This window comes from Cinclus cinclus, chromosome 1 (genome assembly GCF_963662255.1).
Source record: "Cinclus cinclus chromosome 1, bCinCin1.1, whole genome shotgun sequence".
In the NCBI taxonomy this organism is placed as follows: Eukaryota; Metazoa; Chordata; class Aves; order Passeriformes; family Cinclidae; genus Cinclus; species Cinclus cinclus.
In genome coordinates this window covers 85,817,126-85,836,630 of record NC_085046.1, presented here as the reverse complement: position 1 = coordinate 85,836,630, position 19,505 = coordinate 85,817,126, and the positions used below count along the sequence as shown (strand labels likewise).

The 19,505-nt window shown below is 40.0% G+C and overlaps 1 protein-coding gene across 2 annotated transcripts in view; it reads right to left on the bottom strand.

Annotated features, from left to right (window-relative positions):
• Positions 1 to 19,505, bottom strand: part of FHOD3 (formin homology 2 domain containing 3) — a 366,909-nt gene that overhangs the window by 195,265 nt on the left and 152,139 nt on the right. For both annotated transcript variants that reach the window (XM_062512765.1, XM_062512850.1), the window contains exon 4: positions 418 to 485. In XM_062512765.1, the coding sequence (XP_062368749.1) occupies positions 418 to 485 (68 nt within the window). The remainder of the gene's footprint in view (positions 1 to 417; positions 486 to 19,505) is intronic.

Genomic DNA, 19,505 nt, shown 5'->3' with positions numbered 1-19,505 from the left:
TGGCTGAAACCCAGGCTATTTGTCCATCACTGGGCCATCACCCTAACTCATGGTTTCCCTGGTTCACCTTTTCAAATTCCCCTCCAAGTTTTCCCAATTCCAAGATACGTCACTGTCTAAAGAGCAGTCTAAATTTCCACTTAAGAGTTTCAATTTTCTTGTCTTCTCTCCTGACAGGTTTACACAACTCACTCTGCCATTACACAACATCTTGTCCTTCTGACAGACAGAAGGAACATAGGAACATTTGCAGATCATAAAAATAAAGGACCCTAAGAAGGAATTAGCTAATTCCAAATCACAAATGAAATATTAAAAGTGTCTTTTGCCAGAAACTGTTATCTAAATTTAAAAATAATTAAAAATAAAATTAAATTAATGTTCAAATCACAGAACAGACAGCTATTAGTTGCTCACCTGAAATATTTGTTTCAAGGAAAAGAGTGCCCGTCTCAGCTCCCGTCCATTGGAATTGTAAAGTTTTTCTGGGAAAACAAAATAAGACAACAGGAAAAACTTCAGCATAAACAAAACTGACAACACAGCAAGAATGTAGTACAGCTTTTGAAAGAATCATAGCACCCACTTCCCATTAGGCAGTTGTCCTTGAAAAAATTAGCTTTTTAAAATATAGATACATGACTTATTCATTAAATGTGCATGTAAACCTGGATTTAGTTGTCTATAACTTAAGATGGCATCTCCCAGGTAAATTCACAACAGCCTTAACAAGATCAGTGAGAAACGATTCTCTCTGGAGTTTTTGAAAATGCTTAGAAATACTGTTCTTTCTGCATTAAGGTAAATTTAGGGCTTACTGAAAGTACCAGATTAATCTCAAAAGACTCAGCTGAGACCACTCTTTGCCTTTGTTATCAAAGCTAGAGCCACTGAATCCCATCCTTGACTGCCTTCCCTCTAGACATTCTTTTCTCATGTTCTCATCTTTCTATTGTTAAATCCTTTGTCCAATAGCAATGAACATTAATACCAGAAATAGTCGGACAGTCTGTTCTTAGCATAATTCAAAACAGTGTTTTATTCTCCTGAAAACTGATCTTGACCTTTTTCTAAATGAAGCAGAAGCCTTCTGTTCATCATCCAATACTGAAATGTATTACTTCATTTATTCCCCTACTAATGCATTCTCACAGAAATAATTTAAAGACAAAAGCAACTTTGCTATCTTTCTGAACCCTGCTACAATGTTTGTGCCTTTAGAAGTCTTGGGCTGTGCATCTCAAGTCTGTTGTTGCAAATTTGTGACTGTAGGAATAGAGTAGAAGGTCAGCTCTTCAAATCTTCCTGGTCTACTATGCTTAGGGAATCTGATAGAGACTTTATGCAACACTCCTAGAGTCCTAAATTTAATTTTATTACACTACTGCAAACTAAGGGCAATGATAAAGCAAAATCAAATCTTCATGATCGCCTCAGATGACACACTTTGCCTCACCCACAAATCATCATGGAAGCACCCTCTCTGCAATGGACAGTGACCAGCAGGCCCTGAGATCAAAGCTGGAATGCCCATGGAATAATATTCTTATGATAAAATTAAATATCAACACCCCCCATTTTATTTCTTACTTTCCCTTGTATATTTCTCTTTCAATTACCATTTTGCACTACAAAACCAAATTAAATTTTGTTGTCCTCTGTCAGGAAGTTGCAAAAAAGGGACTAGCATTTGAGGATTCAATGCATTTATAACTCAGTGATCATTCTTTACTTCAATCAAGGAAGGTGGAGTTCAATTTTTGGAAAAAAACATTTCTTACTCCCAACAGTCATCTTCAACCAAAAGAAAAATATGAACTAAAATCTCAGCAGAACTAGCACTTTTTTTTTTTTAAACTTTGAAAGTAATTTTGTTCATCCCTAATTGCCTCTGATTTCAAAGGCAGAATGTACAGAGCTGGCAAAACTATTGTTGTTATAAGTTGTCTCCTTTCTTGCACTTTTTATAGATCCTTGACAAAACATTGGAGGAATGGATTTCACTTCAAGCCATAAACTTAGAGGCATACTTTAATTACTCTCACTTAAAAATGCACTGGCATGTGGGACCACATTTCTTGGCAGGATAAAGAGTAATTTTGTCAGGAAAGCCTAAAGAATAATAAAGATCTTCTAAGACCCAGTCTGTCAACTTTACATGCCACATTACACAAAATATTCCTTTTTGAAAGTTACCTCCATCTGGCATTTGTTATTACTAATTTCTCTCTATTCATAATTCACCAGCATCATTATGAGCAGAATGTCTCCAAACAAGGCAGTGCATTATCATCTTAATTAAGAGAGGCACCACTTCTTAAAGTCCTGGCAACTTTGTACATAAATATCAATGTCCTAACAAATGCCATCTGTTGGTCTTGGTCTAAAACAGAAATCATCATCCCAGCCTGGGGTGAAGTCCTAACAAACCATTGTTATGATACCATAACACTGGTTGTTTCAATGGTGCATGAAGATTTTTGGTACATCTCAAAGGAACAATGCTGAACATTTTTTCTCCTTGGTCTTTTCACAGAGCATAACCTCATCCTTGGCAGGCAGCACAAACAATGCTCTCCCTGCTCGTCTGTAGCAAACAGGACAGAAGTTACCGACTGGAGCTCAAAAAGGGGATCTGTCATTAGAGCTAAGAATCAACAACTACTGCAAGTATCGAATTTGACAACAGTTGTGGCATGTGTCACAGATGTTTGAGGTGGGTTGAAAATCCATCTGAGGAGAGACAGTCCAGGTGAACCATCTCATTTCTGACATCTTCCACCAGAGACAATGTACCTCCTCACACAGAGCTCATCTTGTTCAATCAGCTCAAAGATACAAGTCCACAGCATCTTCACCTGTTACTCTTACACACAGGCAACATACTCTTTGCATAAGTCTTGACGCCCCCTTCTTACAGCCACCAGAAACATTCAGTGACCATCACACAAGGAGGGAAGTAAGGTGGCCATGCTACATCAGAAGATGCATTTGTTTAGAAAACCTCAGTCCAGGATGAATTTCACTCAGGGCAGGAAAGCCTGTGTAAGCCAAGGCACTGCACAGACCCTTTAAAAAGCCTGTACTTTTATTGTGTGTGCTGCTTTTCAGATTACAGCTGGGGGACACTTGCTAAAATGCTCCCAAGGCCTTAGAGGATTCCCACTTGTTAACAGCAACTTTAGCACCTCAGGGACCTCAGGCTCATTCTGAAAGGTCTAGACTGCAACTGAGGGTACAAAAATGCATCAGCAGAAACTGAAAGGCAAGAATCAGTTCTGAGCTCTTTTCCTACAGTAGAAAAACAAAATTAAAAAGAAAAAAAAAAAAGATTAAAAAAGAGAGGAAAAGCCACATTTGCTTACAATGTTTTCACACTGCAGACAATTCTGAAACTAGATAGAAAATGCTTTTTAATGCTTGTTTTACACAAGCAGTTTAAAGTGTTGCCCTCTGAAGCAGACTGAGAAATAACTTTCCATGTAAAAACACAGAGGTGACTAATTCCCATAGTACCTCCCTGGGAGAGTTGTCTGTGACTGAAACAAATGATGCCTACAGCTTTGAAACAGGAGTCTATCCTGCTACTATCACCAAACCCAGACAATTCTGAGGTGCTCCAAGGACACTCACATGTGCACTGCTTTGCTATAAGGTGTCAGATAAGCTTGAATATGTACACCAAGACAGTTTTACGTCAGAAAACAAACCTCTGAGTTTCAAGCACGAACATGTGCTGCTATGTCTCTTCCTGTAACTTCTCTGGCCCTTTGGTAAAACACATTTCCTGTCCTTTGCCAGGCCAGCTGCAGGCTGGAGACATTCTACATTCATATACTTCAAGGTAAGATAAAAGAGGTCAGTGAGTTTGTAGGTCAGGGGGTTTGTGGTATCTGACACATAGACTTCATCTGCCTATTAATGATGGTGGGTTTGACAGCCCTGTGCTGATAAGCAATGGTACTGCAGCCACTTTACCACTTTTCTTCAAGAAATAAAGAGCTGCATCCGCAGCTGTGAAATAGTTTTAATTGCATATACACAGATCACAGAAATTTCCCCTTATGGTTCCCTCTGACGTTAACACTAGAGGGCACTGCTTATTTCCTTATTTTATGGAAGAAAAGGCACTCTGTCCCTCCATGGGCTTCTCACTGATAGAGCAACACTCTTTGGGATGCAGAGTTGGGTACTCCATTAACCTTGAAAGTCTCTTTTCAATCTGTAGACTGCAAGATATCCTATGAAATTGAAACGCATCAGCACTGCCAATCTCTTTATTAAATTATCATTCACATCGTAGCAGGGAGGTGTATATCCTTGAAAGACAGAGAGACTCCCTTAGCTCGGCTCTTGCTTCTAGAGGCAGAGAATCACAATCAGACTTATGGTAGAGACAGACATGTGTGACAGGTAACACCTTGCAAGTGGCTATTTTCCTGCAACAGCAGAACTTTGGTTCAGAGAAGCCTTTATGCTCTTAAAAAAAAAATACATATATATATAATTCATTACTCTGTGTTTTTGCTTACTTTTACTTTTGTGAGAAACAACTCAGGCTAAGTGAAAAGGGATTCCTATAGGTGAATTTGGTACAAGTGTAGCAGTGAAGGGAAGGCAGTATGGTTTGAAATCAACATCTTTTCAGAAAGGAAGAGAAGCCTTTAAAGATATTTTTTTCAGACAACTAGCAGCTTTCAAATGGATTCTGTATTTTCAAAGATAATTGTCAGAGGCTCAAATTGCATTGGGTTTTCACCTCCTTTGTCTACGTGGAAAAAAGGAATTTTAAAGACAAAAATAATTTGTCCCTATATTCTCAATTACTGACTTTTCTTCTGGATTCTATGGGGAAAAAAAATAGTGTTTTCAATCCACAGTAATAAAAGAAAAAGTGGAACTGGCTGAACATTGCTCGGTTCAGCCCCACGTGTTACACCTGAACTCTGACCGACAGGGTACCATCCTCCTCCCTTCCTCTTCCATCACACCCATTGAATTAGTCCCTGGGATACAGTAATTTATACAGCATCAGCCCTTTGAGCTGTTGGCAAAGGCTTGTGAACATCTGGCTGAGCACAAATGGGAGTTGCTCTGCTTCACTTGCTGCTGCCTGAATGACCTCCATGTCTCCCATCCATGCCTCTTTTCTTTAAACTATAATTTCAAGATGAAGCTCCTTTCCTTACAAAAACATATAAGGGAGATTAACTCCATATTTGATTACATTAGCAGGATAGCTGGTGCAGATCCACTTAAATGACATTTGAAACATTTCCTGCCATTCATTTTTACCTTGCACGGGACAGAAGTAGCAACATTCCCTGGCTTCCAGTAGCCACTTGCAAATTAGCCAGTACTTAGAAACTAAAAAATTTAATTCCTCTGCCTGCAACAAGGAATGAAATATTATTTTAAATGCTCACTAGGAAGAAGTATTAGTGATAAAATTAAAAGGCTTTCAAAATTTAAATGAACTGCCTACTTTTCCAGCAGCATTGATGGGAAAGAAAACTTGAAAGAACAAAGAAAAGTATTTATAATGGTAAGAAATTTTGGCATTCATTCATTCTTTCTCTTAATGCCCACACCACACTTCTAAATTTATTACTGCACTATTCCAATTTTAAATGCATGTTATTTTAGCTGAATGAATGTATACAAGTGTAAAACTAAAAATCTGAGCAATACAGCAATTAGTCAGGCAAGTGGATCTACTCCTGTGAACAGGCATCAGGAACCAGCCTGGTAGACTTCACTTGAGTAGGCCCACGGGTACATGCAGTGCTGCAGATCTATAAAAAAACTGTATATAAAACTAATTAGCGTAGTGTGCCAGTCTTTCACTGTATGTCAAACAAATTAAAGCAGTTCTCTAAGAAAAGACCTGGTCCTGTGCCAAGAATAGGCTCTTTTCTTAGTTTTGCTTTTGTCCATGAAGGTTAGTCATAAACGTGTTGGCCAGACAAGGCACTCTCCTTTTCTTCACAGACCCTCTGGAAAATGCACGAAGAACAGATTCATTCACAGGGATATTGCCCACTATTGCATTGACACAATCGCTGCTTCTGCTTAGATTACTTCGTTTCGCATATTACAAATTTCCTTTTTTTCCCTCTGAATCCGATCTTATTTTGTCTGGATAAATGGTTATGCATTAATTAGAGGAACATGGCACATGTGAACTCAAGCTACATACTCTCCCACTGATCCAGGGATAAATGATTAGCACTTAGCACAGGAAAAGAACTTTCTCACAATAAAGGACCTTAGGCCAAGCAAGTGGCTGTGTACAAATTTCGGGAAGCTGAGCCCACATCACTGTCAGCACCGACTGCTTTGGAGGAATGTGCAGGCTGCCTCCAAGGAATGCTGCCCCGGCTTCCCAGCAGAGAAAAAACCCTCCCTACTCTCCTTTTCATTCAGACACACAGCAGCTGCTTAGCTAATTATCTGGGACAGTGGGACCCCTCAGTGAGCAGGGTCCTTTGCCCCCACTGGGAGAGGGAGATCCTTTGTGGGGAAAGGATCCTATTACGCCTGCATATGAGAAGAGCTCAGCTTCAAGCCTGCATCCTTATTCCCTTTCTCTGTAAAGGACCTGCAGGTGGGGAGTGGGAGGAGGGAAAGACAAAATAGCCTTGGACATCCTTTCCTATCCCATACCCTAAAGCCATGCTGGCAGAGGCTCAAAGTAAAGAGTGCAAAGAGCCACCTGCAAACCCCAGGGAGCCTGTGGGTTTGGACTGACAAGCAGGGAGAACTCCAGGGCAGGATCTCCCCTGGAAACGAAAAATACCCAATTCGGCCAGCACTTCAGAGCAATTCTATACACTCATGCACGGGATTTTCCGCCTCTTTGAGAACAGAAGTCTGCTTTCCTCACACTGCAGAAAGTACCCAGCAGAAAAAAGCCCCTGGATTTCCACAGAGAGAGTACACATGGCAAAACCCCCACTCTGGGAAGATGGGTTGGAGCTAATATTTTTTGAGTATTTGTCTGAAATGCCAAATATCTTAACTTCTATCACAAGAGGATTAACATTAAACTGTCGGCACAAGAATGATTATATATTTAAATCCACTGAAAAGAGTACCCGCTCCTGCAGGTACAAGTGTCCTCCCTCACTTCTTGCTCCTGTGTTTCTAAGAGATATCATATGAGACTCAATCAACTGTGGGAAATGAGTAAAATATAAGAGAAGTCCAGAGGATCAAGAAGAAAGATGATGACCCTGAGGATGAGGAATCTGAGACATGCAACAACAGGTTCTTTTCATTCTGAACACATCATCCTGAATGTCCCGGTGACTCCCCTATTCTTGGTTCTAGTTAGTCAGTGCTGGAGGTTCAGCATAAACTACAGTAACATGTAAATAATTCCATGAGATTTAAAAGAAAGAGGTTTTTATGCAGATATCTGGTAGAAGGGACATTCCAGTCTTTATCATACTTCACTGTCATGGTTTAACCCCAGCTGGCAGCCAAGCCTCACACAGCTCACTCCCCCACGACTGGGATGAGGGTGAGAATGGAAAGTCTAACAGTGAGAAAACCTGTGGGTGAGATAAAGACAGTTTCATAGTAAAAGAGAAAGCCACCCACACACGCAAAGCCAAACAAAGAATTTATTCATCAGTTTGGATGGGCAGGTGTTCAGCCATCTCCAGGAAAGCAGGGCTCCATCATGCCTAACCGTGAGTTGGGAAGACAAACACCTTCATTCCCAATGCTCCCCCCATTCTCCTTCTATCCCCAGTTTTATATACTGAGTATGACACCACATGACACGGAATGTCCTCTTTTGGTATGTTGGGGTCCATTCTTGTGCACCCCCAGCCCCTTCACTGATGGGGTGGTACAAGAAGCAGAAAAGGCCTTGACTCTGTAAGTGCTGCTCAGCAGCAATAAACACATCCCTGGATTACCAACAGTGTCTTCAGCAGAAATCTGAAACGGTCCAAAAGTCTGTCCCAAACAATGTACTATGAAGAAAATTAACTCTGCTCCAGCCAAAACCCTTCTGGAAGGATAACAGGAATAAAGTGATCTCTTCTCAACCATTTCTACCAAACTTCTGCATATTCTGCTTGGTTTCAAGCAAACCACATGCCATGGATAAACCATTAGCCAGAGTTGCCCCTTCACAGAGCCTTAAATTACTATTCTTTTACTTCTGTAGATCCATCCACAAGGAAGAACATTTGTCGTGCTATCTGCACACGTTATGGCAAACAAATGCCAACAATTTACACTAAGGGGAGATGTTAAAACACAGCAAGTGTTTATATAGTTAAGTGCAAAAGGAAACCTTAGTCTTCATCTGCTGGATCCAGGTGTTTACAGCTGTGGAACGTGGGGCTCTCTCTCCATGTTGCACTGCATTATGTTAAGATCCTACAAACTAAATAATGTCAAAACTTTCTCTTACTGTTTCCATTTCTAGTGTGTTAAGGCCCTGTTTGCTCATAAGCAAAAGAAAGGACATATAAGCTGATATGGGCTGAGAGCAGGGTGGAGCTACCTGAGAAAAAGGGTTTGCACTTTTCCTCTTACTTTTTTACGTCTCTGCTCACTACTGTTTCCCAAATCCTCTACTGCAAAAACCTGTGTCAGTTGTCTTTGACTGCTGCTGTAGAAAAAAGGACATAAGCAGTAAGAAAGCCCTACAGCAGGAGAGGACAACAGCAGGTTCTACCTAATGTAAGAAGTAAAAAATCAGAGTGGGACATTAAAACTCAGTGTCAATAAGGAATCACTTAACTAAATGGAGAGCAACAGCAACAATCCCAAGAAACTTGAATAGTTTGTGAATTTCCATGATTTATACTCCCAGGCTTTCAAAGTTAGTTGTGTCTGGAGTGATAAAGAAAATGCATGGGGTGTTCATTGACAAAATAACTTTTTTAGAACCGATTTTCAGGGTCTGGCTGGGGAAAATATTGCAGGCCAGTACCACAAATAGTTTTCCTGCCCTCTATGAGCCGAAAACTGTGAATGGAACAGTGAGTAAGCTCTGAATCCACTTCCCATCTGGTTATCACCACAGCTTTTATTTCCAGTTCCAAATTACTTCTCTCATGTATCCCTTCTGATTTTGTAAGCTAGAATACAGAACTCCTCTTTACAGTTACAGTTACAATTCCCAGTGAGTCTGATGCCTACTGATAACTTTGAACCCATGGGGACACTATGTAGGTCTATGCACACAGAACAAACTGCTCAATAAGCTCAGTCTTCCTTCCTTCCTTGAAATAAAAAGTCATATTCAAAAGTTACAGCCTTTTCAACATATTAAAAAAAAATATGCTGCCTCTTCAACCTACTTTTCTAGCTATGGAACAGGCACCATAGTGTACTTCCCTACAATGATTTATTTATATAGGTCCTCTCCAACTGAATGCAAAAGGCACTAATATGCTCTTTAGTTCTGAAGTGCAGGAAACAGTACTTTGGGTTGACAGCTTCAAAGGAGGGCACTTCTGCATGTCCAAAAAAAATGCTGTGACTTCTCTTCTGTAAAAGTCAAAGGGTTACAGAAGGGAAAATGCTGCGTAACAAGGTCAAACATTACGACACTGTATTAGAGCAAATGGTGATGGAAAAGACTTGAGAGGTCATCTTGTTCATCCCCTGCTAATGCAAAATTGTTCCCTAGAGAGTAATACAGCAGGAAAGTAGTTGTTATGCTAAAATATAGGTTACATAATTCAAGAGAATGGGGCTGGGGAAAATTGCTAGAAAAGAAAATAATATAGAAGAACTTACTGCTTCTTTAGAGATTACTGTAGCAAAACTGAGGCTAAACCGTAATTTAAAAAAGTATGTGGAGGCCAACCTTTAATGTTTGTTTCAGTTTACAACTTGGTCTCTGAGTTGCTGGCCTGTGTGCTTGTGCCTAAGACAGTGCCTCCTGGATTAGAAATATTTAATATGAACATGGTAGTCATGATTTGAATTTTCTGGTTTTATTTTATTTTAAACAGTGCCAACAGTTGCTCTGCAAGCTCAATCACTATCAGTAAACAAAGATCAACAAGAAAATTATAGCAACCCATCACCAAAAAAAGACAAAAAATTGAGGCACACCCTCACTATTCCTTAAATTATGGATGCCTTATCTGTGCTGACAGCTTAGTGAGAGCAAAAATGTCTGAGGACAAAGACATTGCAGCTTTGTGCCAAGAACCTGAATGAGCTCCTGAGCTTAAAGCTCATGTCAAGTTTTACTGTTGCATAATATACAACAAAATATGTCAGATAGTATCTTCAAGATCAAGTTGTTGCAGTGATCCTAAATCCAGCCTCAACAAGTGCATCAGAGCTTAACTAGTCCTTTCACTTCAGAGGATGCAGCCTCCTAATTAATTGCATGCACTGAAGTATCAATTCGTTTACAAATTTGGAAAGCAAGGATCAAGACATTCATTTGATAGCAAGGCAACAGGCAAAAAAGGAACAGTAGCAGCAGTTCATGTTGAAAACCTGATAAAGCTGCTTCTCCTCAGATTGCTGCTAGCAATTAAAATGGTGCATGCATTTTTAAATACCTGAGCCTGAATTGCCTATGTGCATGTGAGACTTCCCAGTCTCACAGTCATGCTGCTGGAGGCTACTGATTCTAACTCAGTGTTAGGAGTTTTTTTGACCATTTGAAATGGCCAAGACCAAAAATAGACCACAAAATCCTCACACACAAAAACCAGTAGATGTGCCTGCGACTGCGACACACTTTCAATATTAAGTATTAGTATTTAATTGTACTTCAGCAACTCCCAGAAACATCATATGCACAAAGAACCCTTGCAGAAAGCTTCTATATGTGGTACCTGAATCCAGTGGGGCTTCATCTGTAGAATTTTTTATCCCGAAATTAATTTTAAAAGATAATAAGCAAACAATTCCAATGTAAATGCCACAGCACCTTCAGGATATTTATTTCAAATTTTCTTTACATTTAGTGATGATAACATTGATTTCTAAAAAATTTTTTATAATTTAAAAACAATATACAGACATTCTCAGTCTGAAACTCTTGCAATATCTTGATATAACAGACTCTCCTCATGTTAAGAACTTCACTTGAAACTGATCTTTTCTACACCTTCCCGTTCTTCTGTACATCCTCTAATCATTTCACATCTTTAAATGTGTAAACCCAGACACAGCAATACAACTAAGGCTTTGCTGATTTTGAGTATAGAGAAGAAAGAGCATTTCAACAGACAAAGATTTGGTTTTGTTTTAGTGTTACAGTCACACAACAAAGAACAATTCCTTAACTAATAGTCTCATAGTTCCCAGCAGACGTGATCTCAGTCAAAAACAATAAGCTCGTTAACCAGCTTTGTTCTAATAACTTAAACTGCATTTTCCCATGTGTCTTGATGTATTTTAGCGTTTTTTGGAAGGATGCTTCTTTAGAATACTTGAAGGATATAGTTAAATTAACAGAAATTAAATTTACAGAGATGGATTTGCAACAGAGGGAGAATGAAGAAATATCAGATGTGCAGAAGGAAAGACTGCAGCACAAATACTTTTAGCAGATGTCAAAGTAATTCAGGGTCAGCAAGTTTCCCATCATTCTGAAATTGCTGGGACATATGAAAAACACACCATTTTGGCAACTGAAAAGCAAACCCCACAAATAAACTGGAACAGAACCACTAAGACCTCAGGCTAAATCCATGCCAATGCATGACTCTCATCTGATGCAGATGCCAGATCAAGCACATGGCCAGTCCTCCTGCAGTAGGCTGGGGAGGCTTGGGGATCCCTGTTACCTGTTGGACAACTCACCTCCCAGCATTCCTACTCCTGCTGCACCCTGTGCCTCACCATCTCCTGGGTCATACTGGCACACGGCGGGTGCAGGTGGCTGGCACATCAATGCTCCATCTGCTGTCCCATGTCTTACAGCAGGGGGGACAACAACAGGCATCCCAGGAACGTGGCACAGGCACCCTGAGCAGCCTAACACTGGAGGAAGGAAGGTGACACTCTGGGGCAGCCAACAGTCTTGACCTTCACATTCTGCACACAGCAGCCCTGCAACAGAGAACTGCTGCTGTCCTGTACTTCAGAGCAATCTCTTTGTCCTTCAGTTACTATCTTTTACTACCGCTCACCCTGTTGGCAATACAAAGGCTTTTTCAAAAGTGGAGACACCTTTCTAGTCTCTCTAGGACCTGTACATCAGACTACAAAGGTTTAACAGCAGAAGTATTTCAGTGTTTTACATCCATATAAAAGTTACGTAAAAGTAGGGCACGCCTCCACTTTCTAAATACCATGATTAGGGTAAAGAGAGGTGTCCAAAGCTACATGTATTAAAATCAGGAAATTACTGATGAAAGACGGTGCTCCTCAGGTAGAATTTTTCCTTTTTGGAAATTCTCCCCCATTTTCACAGCTGAAAACTATTCTAGATTTCCCAGAAACAAGATGCGTGATGCATGATGGTCCAGAACAGTATGGTTAGATCTTCAAAAGGGAATACAAAACCAGTATCGGAATAATAACTTCATCCCCGTTAACAAACACAACAACTATACACCTCTGTGCCAGATGCTTCCTGAGTTCTCTTTGGAAATCAGTGAGTTCAATTAAGAGCATTTGCAGCTGGTGAAAAGCTGGTATATAAATCCACCCACTGCTCTGGCAACACATTTTTCCTTTTGAAACAAAAGCTGGCTGATGCCTCTCCAAGCAATGGTGTGCCCATTGAGGCACCAGTTCTTCACCTCTCTGTCTGCAGAGAGAGGGGTAAGAGAGACCTTGGAGCATTCCTACCCTCACTTGGAATGATTTCCTGCCTAAGTTTCCCCCTCAACATCTCCACATAAAAAGTTTTTACAACAAATAATTTAAATGAAAGGACACTCAGACTATGGGGTTTCTTTCCATATGGCCCCATCCTCTGCTGGATCACGGCAGCTTCCAGGCAAGTTTGCAAGTTTCCAGCATAAAAGAAAAGGCTATCCTCACAGCGCTCCAACCATACCACACTACCAGGCATTTTCATTTCCAAACATTCCTCAAGCACAATTTCTGTTTACCATACCATGCGGAACCCAGCCTGAACTTGTTTAACACATGTTTGCGTTATTTATCCAAACTCATTCATCACAGTTGTAAAACATCTGACAGACAATGGAGGTTTTCCAGTGTGTATCAGGACTCTAGCTTAATTCAACTGCTGATTATTTCCACCTCTAAGTTATTTGACTAAAGCCACACAAAAGCATTCAGCTATACTAAATCTTTCTCTGTTTGGTATTAACTCAGTCACTGGCTGTAAAGAGCTCTACATCTCTCTCTACTTATCTAGTTAATCAGAAGAATATCTATATACACATGTATGCAGTATATATTAACACACATAATGTATACACATTATACACTAATGTATAACATTAGTTGTATAAATTATATGTTTTTATATATAGGATATACATATTCTGCACATATAAATACAACAGTTTCTTCTTAGGAGGCTCCATGCAATAAGAAAAGCTTAATTACTACATGGATTGAATTGTCATTTGTACCATAAACAGAGACAGCTGCTGTGCAAAGGATTCCCCATGCAAAATGCACACACTACAGCACACATTACACACATTCAGCTACTTAAGGTGAATTTTTAAAATTCCAGTTATAGTTATAGGAAAAAAAACATAAAAGCATAAAATCCATGAATCCATGAATCCATGAATTCACTAATTCACTTAGTATAAGCACATCAATTAAATGGAGTTTTGAATTAGATCCTGAAACTGGAAAGTAAAAACTGTTATTTCTGTGGTTACTGAACACAAGCACAATATTATCACCTTTTTACTTCTCATCTCATGCAGAAGGAAGATTCACTTGTTCCTCTTGTAGTTTTTTCTTTTTTGTTGCATACTGTCCATTGCTCGTTAATTGCACTGACACAACTCTGTAACTATGAAACCAGAAGCAAGTTAACAGCTAAGACCTGCAAGAACATTAAAAGGATCAAATCCTGTCTTCTGTCTAGGCTTCCTAGATTTAAAAAAACATGGCTAAAAAAGTTTCATGTGCTGCAGAAATTCAAGATCTGTTCACTGTTCTGGACAAACCCTCAATTGTTTGCTGCATGGTTTGGCTGTCTAATATGTTACTTTCTTTCCCCTTTGGAAAACTGTATTTAAAACCATTATGAACTACATCATCACACTTTCACTTGACAACACAGGCTGGGTAGTGCAGACCTCACAGTAAATAAGTAAGTCCCTGTCCTGTCTCATTTCAGGAATCAGATCTGCCCTGGGAGTGTGAGGCCAAGGTAAAAGCTGGGGCAGTAAACCAAGAATGAAAAATATCTGCTTCTCATAAGTCATTGGTGTCATGCCATTGCCTCTGAGAATCCCTATGTTCCAAGGGCTAGTATAGATCTGATCCCTTTGTCTTCCTCATTTCCCACCCTATTATTATTTCTAAAGCCTATGCAGAGATACTTAAAAATAAGGATGATGATAAGGGATGAGTACAGAAGACAGCGCTTGCAAGAAAACAGTAGAGTTTGCACATCTGATTATATTCTATTACATTCAGAAAACAGGAAAATGTGGCTTCTTAGAAGAAATGCAGGATGTATTATTACTGTCAGCTACAGAAGGAAAACCATGAAGAAATAACCAGTTGATCAAGATTGCCTCAGTGATGTTCCTGGTCTGCGATCATTGCTAATCTTTCATACAGAAAGCAGGCAATAAAGCTGAAGGGACAAAAGACTTTAAGAAAGAGCCCAACAATATCCTTTTATTCTTTAAACTGAGGAACAGTTTCTTACTGTATACCTCCTTTTATTGCTCTTGGCCAGGCTTTTTATGCAAATAAGTGCCCTACAGCCTACTGTCATATGCTGTATATAAGACAACCTCTCAAGTGTGTACAGAAAACTTAGCTGATGTAGAATTTGGCAACTTGTTTGTTAAGTGGCACTTTAGTTCATGAGCATATTAAATTCATGATGCATAATCTGCTTGGGCAGCCTGCTAGTTTTAAGATGTTAGTCTAGACCTATAAAGCCCTAAATGTCTTGGGACCTACTTATCCAGGCATTGAGCTTTTCTGGAGGTTTTCTGATGAAACAAAAGTTATAATCAGAAAAGGTCACTAAATTGGAAACACTGTATTTAAAGTCTCTTGCAGCTAACAAGCTTTCTTTACATCCAAGAGGGGAGCCCAAAGAAGTTTGCCTATATTTATTGTAACCGAGGACCCAGGAAGGGTATGATCTTCAGCCCCAAGATTGATGCTGTGGGAAACTGTGGGGGCTGCACCATGATGAGGCAAATCAGAGGAGAACAAAACTGCAGGTCCTAAAAAGCTGAGAGCTCTCAGAGGCCAAGCGGCACTGCAGACAACCCAGAAGCCCAATCCTGAGCGCAAGTGCCAAAAATCAGTCCCAAACTTCAGAAAAGAAAAATTCATTTGTACTCAGACTTGTTCACTTCAATATCAATTTTCTGCAGAGGTATTAGGATGGTATTTCCTGAGTAGTTTCCGAGTCCTGCCACAGAATATTGGGCGTGTTTGTGAAAGCTCTGTCACTCCTCACTCCCTGCAACTTCAGGGTTTTGCATGTCTGGAACAATCTTATTTTTTTCCGGTGTTTCATTAGCAGCCCCTTTCTGAGAAACGCCAGGTGGCACCATGCCCAGAATCACTTGCCAGCTAATCTCAGAGGTTTGGGCATTATGCCATTTGAATTAAAAGAGCTCAACTCTAACTCACTGATAACATTTAGGAATCAAACCAATAAAAAAGGGAAAACAAAATTAATACAAATAACCTCTGAATACACACAGACGATAGCTTTTAACTGAAAATGTATACAGTTGTGGAGAAGGGGGGAAAAAAAAAGGCAGTAGAGGTCTTTTTCCAAAACTTAAACCAGGGTTCAAGTGAGAAAAATCAGCTATGATTTCATTGGTTTCTGAAGACAGCAAAAGGAAAAAGAAAGATTATGCACATTTAAGTCCAAAGTTAATGTCACAGGGTTCCCTGCAACAGGGAGCTCAATCTTTAGGCAAGCTGTGCTATGCCAATCACCCCAGGAAGTGCAGAGGAGAAAGAGTAAGAAAAGAATTTGCATTTGAAGGGAACAATGGAATTTCCCCTCAATCCCTTAATTCTGGCATTTTGACGTGTCCTTCCTAAAATAAAAGCAACATTTAATTTATGAAGACCAATAAAATCATAAATAACCAGTTAAAAAGTCTGCATAATCCTAATGTTGTCCACATCAACCATAAAACATGGGATACTCCAGCATGGGCAGGTAGATGAGTGGGCAAGAAAACAGACTAACAATTCTGTAAATTATAAACTCCTTTTCTATCATGTACTTTTAAGTTTTACAGGCTAGAAATTCCCACGTACAGCACACTCCACAGGAGGGGTAAGGGAAGGAAAAACACAAGGCTAATAAGGATGTGACTATTAGGAAATAAAACAATTCAAAACCATTTCCTATAACACAGTTAAAGAAAAATATGGGAGGCAACTTTGGCTTACTCTGACTGCTGTCTTTACGAAAGCATATCTGTGTTATTTACATCTTCGCTATTCTTTCAGAGACCATGAGTCAATACAGGACAGCTATTTTTCCTTTCACTTCATCATACATGTCTTGGAAAGCACTGGTCTTTTAGTATTTCATAGCTAATTTACAGAGATAACAGCTCATCAAATTAAATAAATCATACAAAGAAATTGCCTTTTTCGTGTGGTATAACAGCATCCAGGAAATTTTTATAGGAGAAACAACTGAGATGAGAGTTAGCAGGTCTCTCCCCATCATAAAAGCAAGGATAAAGCAGTTTTAACTTTGGTTAGAACAATCCCCCAGCAGCAGTTCAGATGGATGAAGGCGCACAAAAGTCTCTTGCTTTTCTGGCTCTGTTTGCGAAGCAAGGACATCAGCCATGGGCAGACAGTTCAGCACCCTCCACACTGAGGCTGATGTTTCAGAGAGGACACAATCCTGTGTGAGACGTCTGCCCTCTCCCTGCCTTTGCCTCTTGTGTGCCCAGCCGCCCGTGGGGGCTGCAGGGACCTGCTCACCTCATGCTCCCAAGGGACGAGGAGAAGCCAAGTGTCCACTGGGGCTGTGAGAGTCAAGAAGGAGCTCAGGCACAGGCAGCTCTGCCCCCAGCTGGACATGTGCCCTGAGCAGCCCTTGCCACTCCATAAGCCTTGTCCCAAGGTGCTAACACAGGCGCTGATGGAGCAGAGACCGAAGCCTGCGAACTCCCACCACTGGCTCCTGCCATCCATCCACGCGTTCCCATGCAGGCACAGCCTGACAGCGCATGCCAGAGGAGAATGGGAAGCACAGGGGCCTAGAAGTGAACCCTGCAGCACTCCTTTGTCCTTTCTCCAGGCATGGCTTGCAGAAATGACCACATTAGAAACAATAGAAAAAGCAGATCATTACTGAAACACTGTATTAATTTGTAATATCTTAATTTACAAAACACTCATTTCTTCCAGTGAGAATCATGTCTGACTTGCTACTGATCCACGCAGAAATTCAGAGAGAAAGGGACTAGCTTCTGAAGTGCTACCCATAAAAATGTCTGCAACTAAATGTGTTTGCTACTAATCATTCTGGGGTTTCTGGGGTGCCATATCAATCCTCAGTGTGACAAGACGTGCAACAAAGCAAAACCAGAAATAAATCCTTCTCCGATGAGAGCAGAGCAGATCAAACATAGAAATTAATGAAGGACAATAAGTGGAATTAGAGACGACATTCATACAAGGTCACTTCCACACCCCAGCAGTGTGTTTTTATACAGATATTTTAGCTGCTGTAGGGATGGATTACAGTGCTAACACTGACAAAGGCAGTCAGATTTTTAAATAATTCCATACATCCCATTTCTTTCAAGGACATTGAAACACCTACCAGAAGTCCTCAAGACATCAAATGCTATGGACTGCCAGAAACTACCCAGATTTATCCTCTGTGTTACATCACATCCGTTGTCAATACTAAGCAGTCATGTAAGATGAATTTGCAAGAAACATATGCACACGTACAAACACATACATATAACCAAAGTCTATTGTTCCATTTGCATTTTCGGTACCTTTTTCTAGTCACACTTTTGATCAAAATTGGTAATTTATCAAATACTTGAATACCAAAAGAGACATTTCACTGAAAAATTATATGCCCTGAAAGATGTAAAGCAATACCCACCACAACTGGTTTTGCTTTGGCATGCTGGACTTCCCCACATCATGAACTGTGACAACAGACAGATTATAGTTTACATATTGTGAGTAAAATACCTGGGATAAAGAAGATAGCTAACTATAAGCAATCAGAAAACCATTTCACTTCAAAATCTCAGAACCAGAAAATAGTAATGGGGGAAAAAAAAAAAAAAAAGAAGAAATCAAAGATCCTGTGAGTGATGCCTTGGTTTCCAGGCATCATGAGAAGCAACCTAGGATTTGAATTTCAGATTCAATTAGTCCTGGATTCACAGATGAGCCTGTATTTGTCAAATGTGCTCTCTCTAAAGACTATCAAAACAAATGAGACTTTATCGTGCAAATAAAATCAGGTATCATTTTTCCTATCATTACATCAGAATTTGCCTAAAGAAATCAACATTCCTGAAGCTGGAGCACTCTAGCCATGCTACACGTGCTGCTGGAGGCAGGTTAAATCAGCTGGGAATCCTAAATGCCCAGTATCTGCCTTCAATTTTCTCTGGCAATTACTTCCTTAGCACTAAACTACATTGAATAAGTACACTGCCAGGCATGTTTCTTTTTCCTTCTCTTTTTGAGATATTGTCTTATGAAAATCCTAAGGAAAAGAAGTCTTTTTGCAGATGGATGGAAATTACTTTGCAGGCTACAGCCTTCAAAACATCACTGCACTACCTACCCACCAAAGACTTTTGCCACTTAGATAAACATGTTTGTGTGTCCCTTGGTCATGTTTTCGTTTTCTCTCAGACTGCTTTCTGAAGGAAAAAGCAAAAGACTCTGAAGAGATATGTGTCAGTGCTTTGGCATGGGAATGACTTCACACAGCAGCATATCCATACCACCCTGATGGAGTAGGACAGTGCTGGTCCAGCAGCACAAGCCAACGTCACACCAGTTTGTTCTGCCTGGAGACAAACTGCTCCCCCTCCCAATAGACCAAACCTGCAGAATCCATAGACACAGTTCTGCTAAATCAGAAGAGATTTACTGACAGCAAAAATTAACTTCTTTTCTTCACCTACAAGACAAGCACAAAAAAAAAGCCACCAAAAAGCTTCAGAGATATGGTATGCACACATTTTACTTTTTAGTTTCAGTTAAAAGCAGCTTTCATGACAAGTCCTTGGTTGAAATCCTTGAAACTTTTACTCATTTGGCTCACTTAGATGAAAGCCCAAAACACAAAAACTTTTGTTTTCATGCCATCCTCAGAAAGCGGAACCAAAGCAAAGACTTGA